This window comes from Sorex fumeus, unplaced genomic scaffold (assembly GCF_029834395.1).
Source record: "Sorex fumeus unplaced genomic scaffold, SorFum_2.1 ptg000044l, whole genome shotgun sequence".
NCBI lineage: Eukaryota > Metazoa > Chordata > Mammalia > Eulipotyphla > Soricidae > Sorex > Sorex fumeus.
In genome coordinates, this window is record NW_026606101.1 from 9555389 (window position 1) to 9567619 (window position 12231).

General features: G+C 44.6%; 1 protein-coding gene across 2 annotated transcripts in view; it reads left to right on the forward strand.

Moving 5' to 3' along the window:
• The window catches only part of NDRG3 (NDRG family member 3), an 86792-nt gene that overhangs the window by 21351 nt on the left and 53210 nt on the right, over positions 1 to 12231 (forward strand). For both annotated transcript variants that reach the window (XM_056121486.1, XM_056121487.1), the window contains exon 2: positions 2151 to 2251. In XM_056121486.1, coding sequence (XP_055977461.1) covers positions 2195 to 2251 — 57 coding nt within the window. In that variant the 5' untranslated portion in view covers positions 2151 to 2194. The remainder of the gene's footprint in view (positions 1 to 2150; positions 2252 to 12231) is intronic.

Sequence of the window (12231 nt, forward strand, 5' to 3'; positions counted from 1 at the left end):
ATTTATTTATAAGTGGATGATCATGGAGAGTATCATGCTAAGTGAAGTCAGGAAAAGAGAGACAGACATAGAATGACTGCACTCATTCGTGGAATATAAAATAACATGAGACTGATACCTAAGGACAGTAAAGACAAGGGCCAGAAATATTGCTCCATGGTTGGAAGCCTGCCTTATGAGCTGGGGAAGGCAGCTGGATTAGAGAAGGGATCACTAAGTCAGTGATGGTTGGAGGGATCAATCAGGATGGGAGATTTGTGCTGAAAGTAGATGAAGGACCAAACGCAGTAGCCTCTCAGTATCTGTATTGCAAATCATAATGCCCAAAAGTAGAGAGAGAGTATGGGGGAAGTTGTCTGTCATAGAGGCAGGGGGAGGGGTGGAATGGGAGAAGATACTGGGGACATTGGTGGTGGAAAATGTGCACTGGTGGAGGGATGAGTGCCTGATCATTGTATGACTGAAACTCAAACATGAAAGCTTCATAACTGTATCTCACGGTGATTCAATTTTTAAAAAATTGTACCTCAGAAGCAGAATATTTGTTTTATATGTGTGAGGCCCTGCATCTGCACCCAACCAACTGAAAAGAAAAGAAAAAAATCTATCAGGTCCCATTAAGCCACTAAGTTTGAAGTAATGTCTCTCTCTATATGGATATCACGGGGCTAGAGAGGTGGCTCAAAAGGCTAAGCACATGCTTTGCATGCAGGAATCCCGGTTTAATCCTTGGCACCACCAAGAGTACAGGGTTAAGATCTCTGAATACAGAATTGGGGGTAGCCTCTGAGTATAACCGGGTTTGGCCCCCCAAAAAAGCAAGCTAAGTATAATGACTTAAAAGAACACCCATTCTTTTTTGGGGGGGAGGGGTTGAACTGCACCTAGTCATGCTCAGGACTTACTCCTGACTCAGTGCTCAAGGGTTACTCTTGGTGGGACAAGGCAAGCACCCTACTATCACTCTCCAACCCAGAGCACCCATTTATTATTTCAGTTTCTGGGACTGAGGGTCAAGACTCAAGCATAGGTCTCCTGCAAGGCTGTTGTCAGGTGGGGCTGGCTTCTCAGAACTCATCCTGGGAGGGCATTTGCTTCCAGTGCATGTTTTGGTGGGCAGCATTCCCTTTCTTGATTGCTTTCAGTTGGAGCTTTCCACAGTTCCTTGCTACCTGGCCCTCTCCCAACATTTCAGCTTGCATCTTCAGAGTACATTTTTTTCAGCAAGAAAATTGTTAAAATTGTATATGAAATTATAATATACAGGTACTCATGCGCATTCCTTATCTTTTGCCAGATACTGCTAGTTAAAAACAAGCCACAGTTGCAGGGGGCGCTCACATGAGAAGGCAAGGATCTTGGAGCTTTTTATCTCTTGGGACTGAAGAGGTAGCACAGCAGATAGAGCATTTGCCTTGCACATGGCTGACCTGGGTTCAATCCCTTGTACCCCATATGGTGCCCCGAGCCCAGCAGAAGTGATAACTGAACACGGTCAGAGCTGTGACCCAAAACCAGAAACAACAACAAGAATTTGTCAATATTGTCCTGCAGTGCATGACACACTAAGCTGTAAGATTTGAATGAAGACATGTAATGTAACCATTTATTTAGCTCCTCCTCCTCCTCCTCCTCCTTCACCTCCTTTCTTCTTTCTTCTCCTTTTCCTTCTTCTTCTTCCTCTTCCTCTTCTTCTGCCTCTTCTTCCTCTTCTTCTTCCTCTTCTTCTTCTTCCTCTACTTCTTCTTCCTCTTCCTCTTCTTCTTTCTTTCTTCTTCCACCCCTGGAGATGCTCAGGGATTACTCCTGGCTTCGCAGTCAGAAACTACTCCTGGCAGTACTTGGGGGGGCTATATGAGATGTCGGGGATTGAACCCAAGTTGGCCACGCACAAGGCAGTTGCCCTGCCTGCTGTACTATTGCTCCAAACCCCTTTAAAAATATTTAGAGACATTCCTTGTGCTGCTCAGAACTTACTCCTGGCTCTGCACTCAGGGATTACTCCTAGCATGACTCAGGGGACCATTTTGAACGTTGGGGATCAGACCCGGGTTGGCCACATGCAAGGCAAGTACCCTACCCACTGTATTTTCTCTAGGGCCTCTCAACACTTATTTCCAGCTTTTCAATTTTTTTCTCTTTTGTTTCAGAGTTCGTGATTTATTCTTGAGAATCCTTTACTACCATTGTCCTCATGGATGAACTTCAGGACGTTCAGCTTACAGAGATCAAACCACTTCTAAATGATAAGGTAAAAATTGCTTGTTTTTACTAAAATATCTATTTTTCTTTGATTAGTTTCTATATTACTGGAATAGTAATGAACTCAAAATATACTAGCTTAACATTCTATGGGAGGAATTATTTTAGAAATATACTTTTATTTATTTATTTTGGGCCACACCTAGTTGTGCTCAGGGCTTACTCCTGACTCTGCATTCAGGGATCACTCCTAGTGGTACTCAAAGGACTGTGTGGGGTGCCAGGGATCGAGTCTGAGTTGGCTGTGTGCAAGGCAAGCACCTTACCCACGGTACTATCTCTCTGACTCCCTAGAAACATACAGCTCTTTTGGGGGCGTGAGAGTGTTTGGGCCACACTTGGTGTTGCTCAGGAGTGGAGCTGGAGCGATAGCACAGCGGGTAGGGCGTCTGCCTTGCATGCGGCCAACATGGCCGACCCGAGTTCGATTCCTCCGCCCCTCTCGGAGAGCCCCGCAAGCTACCGAGAGTATTCGATATGCCAGACACAGTAACAACAAAGTCTCCAATGGAGACGTTACTGGGCCCGCTCGAGCAAATCGACGATCAACGGGAGGGCCTTTACTTTACTTTTTACTTTTACTCCTGGCTCTGCACTCAGGAATTACTCTTGACAGGGCTCTGGGGATCGTGATTGAACCGGTGTTTGCCAGATAGTAGGAAAGCGCCCTACCCACGGTACTCTCTCTCTAACCCCACAAGTATAATTCTTAACATGATTTTTTTTTTTTTTTTTTTTTTTTTGCTTTTTGGGTCACACCCGGTGATGTACAGGAGTTACCCTTGGTTCATGCACTCAGGAATTGTTCCTGGCGGTGCTCAGGGGACCATATGGGATGCTGGGAACCGAACCTAGGTTGGCTGCGTGCAAGGCAAACGCCCTACCCGCTGTGCTATTGCTCCAGCCCCTTAACATCCTTTTTGATATCTTTTTTGCTCTTTTCTTTTTTCCAACTTTTGCTTCCTCAGATGAAATTTAGTCAAATATCTGGGGTTTGTTTTGTTTTACAGATATGAAATATTAAGGGGAAAAATAATATGGCAAATTAAACAAAGTATGAGTGAGATTTGACTTAGAACTAAGTGTCTTGACTTTGGTCTCCATCAATTTTCTTGAGTGGTGATGAACTATGATCTGACCCTCTTCCTAATGTCTGTCTGGCTTGTGCTGTGACCTTTCTGTCAGCATTGAGGTTTTCATCAGTGATGCCTGGATTTTGGTGAGATACTCGATATTATGTACCACCATGTGGTGATCAATAGCACAGCTCCAGCTGCCAGGATTTAGCCCAGTGGAATAGGGCGCCGATAGGAGCTATCAGTAAGCTTAAGGTTATTCTTTCTGGTTCCTCTTCAGTCAGTAAATACATCTGAGAGTTCTTATCAACCCTAATGTTTTTACTTCCTGTCGTGTTCCCTGTTAAAATACACCTGTAGTTTGATTGAGTGAGTCCATGACATTCTTTCTGAGGAAAATATCAATGGGTGTAAGGGTGAAGATGGGTGAGATGTTTGTGGCAGAGGTGGGGGGGGGAGGTGCGCCAGAGGATGCTGTTGGTTTCTGTTACCTTTTCTTTCCCAAAGCAAGGCCCTTCTTCTATCTCTGAATGCTGTTGTTTTTTTTTTTTTACTATGTTAATTGCATTTGAATCCTTGCAGGCCCCATTTTCTTTCCTGTGACCTTCTCTCTTGAGACCAATTCCTACCCCTCCTTCGTCATCAGATTTCTTGCTCTCTCACTTGGTAAACTTCACACTCTTTTAAACCTCCTACTGCTTCCCCCTCATGTTTTAAGAAAGTCTCTTCTTTAAGTGCTTTTTTTTTTTTGCATATGAAGGGCTACCCAAATATGGTGTGCTAGAAGAGACAGCAAGAAGTAAAACCTGAATCTGTGAATCTTAGTAATAGCCACAGAAATGACTTGTTACCAGGCAAATAGGGAGAGGCAATTTAGTACCAGGAATTTATAGTCTGCCCTAGACCTGACTGATCCTCCGTGTCAGTGGAGATTTGTTCAAAAATAGAGTTTCTGAGTTCTACTCCAGACCAAGTAAATCAGAATCTGAGAAGAGGGGTGCAGGGTGCTCAGAGATTACTCCTGGCAGAGCTTGGGGGACCTTATGGGGTTGTCTGTGTGCAAGGCAAACTCCCTACCAGTTGTACTGTTGTTCTGGCCCCTACTGGGGAAGAATTTTTTGTTTTTTGTTTTTTTGGGGTTTTTTGAGCATCACACCAGATGATGCTCAGGGAATACTCCTTGCTTTGCACTCAAGAATTACTCCTGGCAGTGCTTGGGAGACCCTATGGGTACTAGGGATTAAACCTGGGTCACCCGCATCCAAGGCAAGGATCCTATTTACTATACTGCTCTCCAGCCTCATACTTGAGATGCATTTTAGGTTACGGATGCTCAAGTTGTTCCTCCAGAGATTCTTACTGCATTGGTCTGTGATGGCAACTGAACTTTTATGAAAGGTCCCCAAATTGAGAATCATGCCTAGGAACTGGAGCAGTAGTACAGTGGGTAGGGTACTTGCCTTGCATGTGGCCAACCCGGGTTCGAGCCCCAGCATCCCATATGGTCCCCAAGTAATTCCTGAGTGCATAGCCAGGAGTAACCCCTGAACCTCAATAGGTCATGATCACGATCACCATCATCCTGTTGTTTGTCGATTGCCTCGAGCAGGCACCAGTAACGTCTCCTTTGCCCTAGCCCTGAGATTTTAAAAAGTGCTGTATTCAAGGCTCTTTCAGGGTTAGGAGAATGAGACCCATCATTGTTACTGGTATTTGACATATTGGGTACGCCACGGGGAGTTTGCCAAACTCTGCCGTGTGGGCAGGTTACATTCGGTAGCCTGCCAGGTTGTCCAAAGTAAGAATGAGATAATAAGATGTCACGGGAACTGGGTTTTATAGTCTCTGGGTTTTGGCTGTTGATGGGATTACACAGCGCTGGGGGTTTGGAGGGGCAGTTGGTGTGGGTGTGACCCCTGCCTACTGGAAGATGGAGGATCTGGGTGGAGGATGCTCAGCCCTGATCCAAGCAGGCTTGGAGATCTCAGCCCCGGGACCCGCTTGCCTTTGTTCCTCTGTTGGTACCTTCATGCGTGTGGAGAGTGGTCCCAGCATGGTTGTGGCTGGTTCTGGAGGTCTTCAGCTGCCGGAGCTCTGCTCGGGGCGGGGAGGGAAGCTCAACCCACCCCCCTCCAAGGGGCCCCTCAATAGGTGTGATCCAAAAAAGCACTCCCCCAAAAAAAAATTTAAAAAAAAAGAGAGAATGATATCTAAAAGGATTCTGATTAGCCTTTGCTGGAAACCCCCAGATAAGAGGAGGATCTTTCCCTGACTCTGAAAGTCCACTGGATGCTAAGCAGGTACCTCCATGAAAGAGCTTCAGGAGTTCATCGACTAGATACCATAGAGGAGGCATCTGGAAGAGGAAAGATTCATTGACTGCTCATTATAGAAAAAAAATGTTTAATTAGCATCTAAGTCTTTCTCTCTGAGGCTCGAGTCATACTCTGCATGTTTGAAGGTGCCCAGTACTGTGAATAAAATTGCGACACCTTAAAAACAAAAATGTCACCCCTCCCCAACTCGACCCCTGCAATTTGTATCTTGAATCCCCTTTCCCCACATTGCTAGGGAGCAGGGGGAGTACTTTAAGGAGGTGAGTAAAATTATGAGATTAAAATTATTAAGGAAGTAATTAAAATTATGAAGCCCTGAACCTGTAGAAGTGGTAGATCCATGAAAAGAGAGCAAGGGAGAGGAAGGAGTTCTCTCTCTCACCCCATTATGTGAGGACACAGTGAGATGGCAGCCATCGTTCTGCAAGCCAGAAGAGCTCTCTGAAGAAATCAAATCCTGCTAGAACCTCTCTTGGATTTCCAGCTTCCCGAACTGTGAAAAAATTAATTTCTGTTGTTTAAGCCACCCAGGCGGCTTGAGTGTAAGACACTAAGCAATGTCTCACTTTTTAACATCTGTTAGCTCCTCTTTGATATGCCTGTGCTGTTCCTACCCACTTCCCACGCTCCATCTTGCACCTCTCTCTCCCTCTGAGAAGCCCTCCTATCCCATAACTATTCATGAGAGCACCCTGCTCCAGTGAGCTGTTTTGGACATCAATTGGCAGGAGGCCTTCTTTGGATGGTGGCGTTCTTTTGGGGGGATGCACAACCGGTGGTGTTCCTCCTGGGTTGGTGCTTAGAGACACTCATAGTGGTGTTTTGGGGGTCCGTGTTGTGCTGTGAATCAGACTAAGGCCTCCTGCCTGCCAAAGCATGCACTCAACCCCATTGAGCTCTCTCTATCCCCAGATGGTAGCATTCTTAAAGAATATTACCACACCAACCTCCCCCCCCCCCAACTTTGGTATACTTTGTTCTTTGCCCAGGGAGTGGATGCTTTTTATATAGTCACATGTCATTGTGAAAGGTGATACGATGAGGGCTGGGGAGATAGTACAAGGGTTAAGCAGTTAGTTGCCCAGCACCACATGTGGTTTCTCAAGTACCAGCAAAAGTCAGTCTTACTCAGAACCAGGAATTGCCCCTGGATGAGACTCAAAAAAAAAAAAAAAAAAAAAAAACCTGAGTGGGAAACCAGAGAGATGGTAAGAGAAAGATACTTGTCCTGCTAGCAACCTATTCAGGTTCACATGAACCTGAGCACCACCAGGACTGATTCCTCAGCACAGAGCCAGGAGTAAACCTTGAGCATAATCGGGTGTGGCCCAAAACCAAAACAAAGAGATGCATAATGATGAATATCCCCTCTCTTTCATGATTGTGTTTGAACCACCCAGCAGATATTAGGAGCCCAGATCAGTCTATTCTCTTATTGTCAGGGAGGAAACTGGCTAAGAAAGGGAGCTTACTCAGATTGTGTACAGAGGAGTGCTTGCCATGGGGCAGTTTTCATTCTAGGCTGTGGGAATGTTCTGGACTAGGTAATTGTGGGGGACTGTCCTGTGTATAACAGGCATTTAGTGGTATTCTTGGCCTCTGCCCACTAGATGTCAGTAGCACTCCCAGCCGTGGCAGCTAGGCATGTCTCAAGATACTGCCCTATGACCCATAAGAACCTCTGCTACTGAGATATAAATTGCCTTCCATGTTTGAATAGGAGTACATGTCGTGAGGTTTTTTTGGTTGAAAGAAAGTTGTTTTGTCTTGTTTTACCCCCTGCCTGCAATAAATTTTGACATTTTTACAATTGTAAAAATACCTGACTCGTAAAAGGTACTTGTGCCAGAAGTAACCCCTTTTAAAAAATTATTAGAGTATTCCTTTGAAGTAGATTGTATTTTTCTCTGCTTAGCAGATGAAGAATCTAACAGATTTTTAAAAAGGCTTACTTACCTAGTCTACAGGTGGAAGTCACACTGAAATCCAGATCTTTCCTACTCCACTTCATTGTGTTCATCCTACTGGTGTTTTCTCATCACCTCAGTGACTTACCTTGTCCTTCTTTGTTGGTTTTTAGTGTCTGAACCACACCCAGCAGTTCTCAGGGGCTGCTCCTGACTGGTGCTGGGGTTGGGGTTGGGGAATGAACCAGTGCCTCCGCATGCAAAACGATCTCTCTGACTCTTACCCTGCTGCTTAAGGACCAGTTTGGGGATGTGATTATTTTACCTTTTAGTCCATTCTCCTTATACTTTTAGTCAGAGACATTGCTGGGTCCTTCCAAACTTCAGGGAGCTTAAAGAAGCCTAGATACAAGCCTAGAAGCCATTTGTCCTGAGATGACTACAAGGAAGCATTCTCAAAATAACTCTGAGGCTTATATTAACTTTTCTCTTGTCATTTGTTGGTACTTTTCCCATTTAATTTTAGTATGCCTATAATTTTTGTCTACAGCTTAGAATTGTGAAGAAGTGACTAATTTTACCATGTTTCTTTTGGCTCTGGGGATGAAAAGAAGCAATTGCTGGTACTTACCTTTGTTTTGGGGGACAGAAATTGCACAGACATATGAAATTTTTTTTGAACTATTAACCATTCTGACAGATATCTCATTTGATTCTCCCAACATCTGAAGTAGTTGAAATTCTTTTCTTGATTTTGGCCCACAGCTGGTGATGTTCAGGAAGTATTGTTATCTTGGTGCTTGGGGATGTGCAAGCCTGGCAGAGCTCAGGAGATCATGTGGTGCCAAGGATCAAACACAGGGGTCAGAGCAATAGTACAGCTAGTGTAGTGTATAGGGTGCTTGCCTTGCACACAGAGAACCCCCAGATTCAGTCCCCAACATTTCATATGGTCCCCTTTGCCCGCCAGGAGTAACCCCTGAGCACTGCTGGGTGTACCCTCCCCCCCCCCAAAAAAAAAGGATCAAACACAGCCCTCTTGCATACAAAGAATGTGCTGTAGCTACTATCTCTCCTGTTCAGTTAAAGGTATTTTTAACTTCATTTTTTCAACTGAGTCTCAGAGATTATATGAATTGTTAATAGTTATTTTTTGTTTGTTTGAGGGGTGGGACACACAGTAGTGCTCAGGGCTTACTTCTGGCTCTGTGCTCAAGGATCACTCCTAGTGGGATGCGGGGAATCATTTGGGGTGCTGTGGATTGAACCTGGGTCAGGTGCATGAAAGGCAAGCACCTTACCTACTGAATTATCTGTAAGGCTTCCAGAGTTACTGTTTAGTAAGGTGAAAAGGCTCAGACTAGAACCCACAACTGTTGATGTCAGCCTGGATTGGGGTCTGAGGCAGTGGTTTTCAGTGGCCAAACTTCTTTCTGCCTTCCTTTACGTAACGTCTTCAGATACTCCTCAGCCTGGTGAAAGCCAAAGGCTAGAATTAAGGGGGAAAGGAGGAGACCATAGTTGACTTCTGTAGGCTAGAAAAAAACATCAAGAAGAGGAGAGCATATTTATGATGGAGAAAAGAAACAAGTTAATTTCCTTGGTTGTTGCAGTAGAAAGTGAAGTAGACCTACTAGAAAGCAAGTGGTTGTAGTTTCCCTTCCTATCAGTACTGTTGCTCAGAGGCCTGGCTCAATACTTGGGGATTGTTCCTGGCAGTGCTTGGGGAATCATGCATGTGCTGTCAGGAGCTGGGCATTGAGTCTAGGCCTCTCAGATGCAAAGCATGCACTCTAACCCTTTGAGTTAGCTCTCAGACCCTTAAATCTTTTTCTTTTTTTGAGCTCAGAGAATATGACTTTAATTGGCTATTGTTGAGTATAGGACTAGCTAGTTATCTCCATTCAGAAACTTTGGTGCTGAGGGCCCAGAGCGATAGTATAGCAGGTAGGGCACTTGGCTTGCAAGTGGCTGACCCAGGTTCGATCCCCCGAGCCTTCCAGGAGTGAGCCCTGAGTACAGATCCAGGAGTGAGTCCTGGGCACTGTGATGTGTGGCTCAAACTGTCCATTCCCAGATTTAAAACAAAACAGAAAACCAAACTTTGGTGTCAGACACTGTCAAATAGTTTTAGCCTTTCAGCAGTCTGATCACTAATGAAACATGAAACAATCCAAGAGTACTGGTATCTCTTTAAACAAAGTCAAGAAAACAAGCATTTAAGAGTCATTTTCCAATTGTTCTTTTTTACTGGGAGTCTAGCAATATATATTGAGTTAATAACATGTTCAAGAAGAAAAGATAGGGTCTGGAGCAATAGTACAGTGGGTAGGGCATTTGCCTTGCATGTGGCTGACCCGGGTTCCATTCTCAGCATCCCATATGGTCCCCCAGCACCGCCAGGAGTAATTCCTGAGTGCATGAGCCAGGAATAACGCCTGTGCATCACGGGTGTGACTCAAAAAAGCAAAAACAACAACAACAACAAAAAAAAAGAAGAAAAGATAAATTTAGTTTCAGGAAAGAATAACCTCTTGGGCATTTCTCAGTTCACCTCAGGGGCATCAGTGAAACTATACACTTGATGACTGTGATTACATGATTGTGAGGAAGGGGGAATTTTTCTTTGTTTTGTTTTTTTCTGTTTTGACACCTAGCAGTGCTCAGGGCTTACTCCTGGCTCTGAGTGCATGGATTTCCTCTGGCAGGATTTGGAGAACCATATGCAGTCCTGAATAGCACAGCAGATAGGGCGTTTGCCTTGCAAGTGGCCAACATGGCCAACTCGAGTTTGATTCCTCCGCCCCTCTTGGAGAGTCCGGCAAGCTACCTAGAGTATCTTGCCCGCACGGCAAAGCCTGGCAAGCTACCGGTGATGTGTTCGATAGGCCAAACACAGTAACAATTGTCACAATGGAGACGTTACTGGGCTTACTCGAGCAAAATCAATGAACAGTGGGAGGACAATGATGCAGTCCTGGGAACCAAACCGAGGTTACCCACATGCAAGGCTACTTGCTGTGCTATTGCTCAGCCTGAGGTAGGGAATTCTGCATATAGTAATAGCAGCTTCCCAAATGGCTCATCAGAATTTCTCCTTGTTCATGACCAAGACTTTTAACTTATTTTATTTTTCCATGACCATTAGGGATGGGGATGTGTGTGCATCATCAGATCATCTCTCATCAGAGAGAGAGAGAATGTGGGATTATAATTATTTTCTCTACACTCTTATAATGCGCATGTAATTTAAAAAGGGGGCCAGAGAGATAGAACATAGCCAACTCCATTTGATCCCCGGCGCCACATATGGTCTGCTTAGCCCTGCCAGGAGTAACCTCTGAGCACAGAGCCAGGAATAAGACCTAATACCAGTAGATGTGGCTTAATAAACATAACTGTGCACCCCTGCTTTCCAAACCCAAAACTCTAGAATGGGATTTGGTAAGGTACAAAAATATGTGTAATAATATTTTGTCAAAAGAATATCCATTTAATCTACTGAGGAATAATTTATAATAATGTCAGAACATATATTAGGCCTTCAATCTTAGTGAAGTCCCAGAGGATTCTATAGAGTAATTAGAGAAAACATTCTAGTCTAAACTAAAAATTTTGGGGGAGCCATGGCCACCATCCTCTCTCTCTCTCTCTCTCTCTCTTTCTCTCTCTCTCTCTCTCTCCCCCCTGCTCCCTCTCCCTCTCCCTTTCCCTCTCCATCTCCCTCTCTCTTTAGGGAAATAAGATCATTTTTATTGAAGCTTATTTAGAAAGATGTGAGGGGGAGAAAGAGAGAAGTATGTATTTAAGAGAGAACACAGGTGGAGCCAGCGTGATAGTTAAGTGAATAGAATGCTTGCTTTGCACAAGACAAACCTAGGTTCCATCCCCTAGACCCCATGGTCCCCATACCTGCTAGGAGTGATTCCTGAGCACAGCTGAGTGTGGCCCAAAAATCAAAATAGAGATAACACAGGCTTCCCTAGTATGGAAATAGGCAAGCAAAGAAAGAGACAAGCAAATGAGATACATGTTCAAAGGAGAATCTATTTAGAAATAACAACTATCGCTAATGTTTGGTTCTAGTCTTGTTTTTCTAGTCTTATGTTTTTCTTTGGGTTTGTTTGTTTTTGGTGCGGGGCACAACCATCAGTGCTGGGGGAAGATAGGGGATGCTGGGGATTGAACCTGGGTTGGCAACATGCAAGGCAAGCATTCTACCCTCTGTACTGTATCTCCAGCCCCTGTTTGTTTGGGGGCCACACCCAGCAGTGCTCAGGGCTTACTCCTGGCTCTGTACCCAGGGTTCACTTCTGACAGACTTGAGCATCCATATGCGATGGGACGCCAGGGATAGAACCCAGGTTGACCACGTGCAAGGCAAGTACTCTACCCACTGTACTATCTCTCCTGCCCCCAAACTTATTTAAATACATACATACATGTGTGTGTGTGTGTGTGTGTGTGTGTGTGTGTGTGTTTATGTGTGTTTATCTCAAGCACCTGATTTATACCAAGACCTGTGTTATATGTAGAAGTGCAGTTTGAATCCGGAACCAGGAACTCATCAACCGATTGTTTATATCCTTTTTTTGTTTTTTTTTGGTTTTTTGTTTTGTTTTGTTTGGGGGCCATACCTGGTGGTTCTAA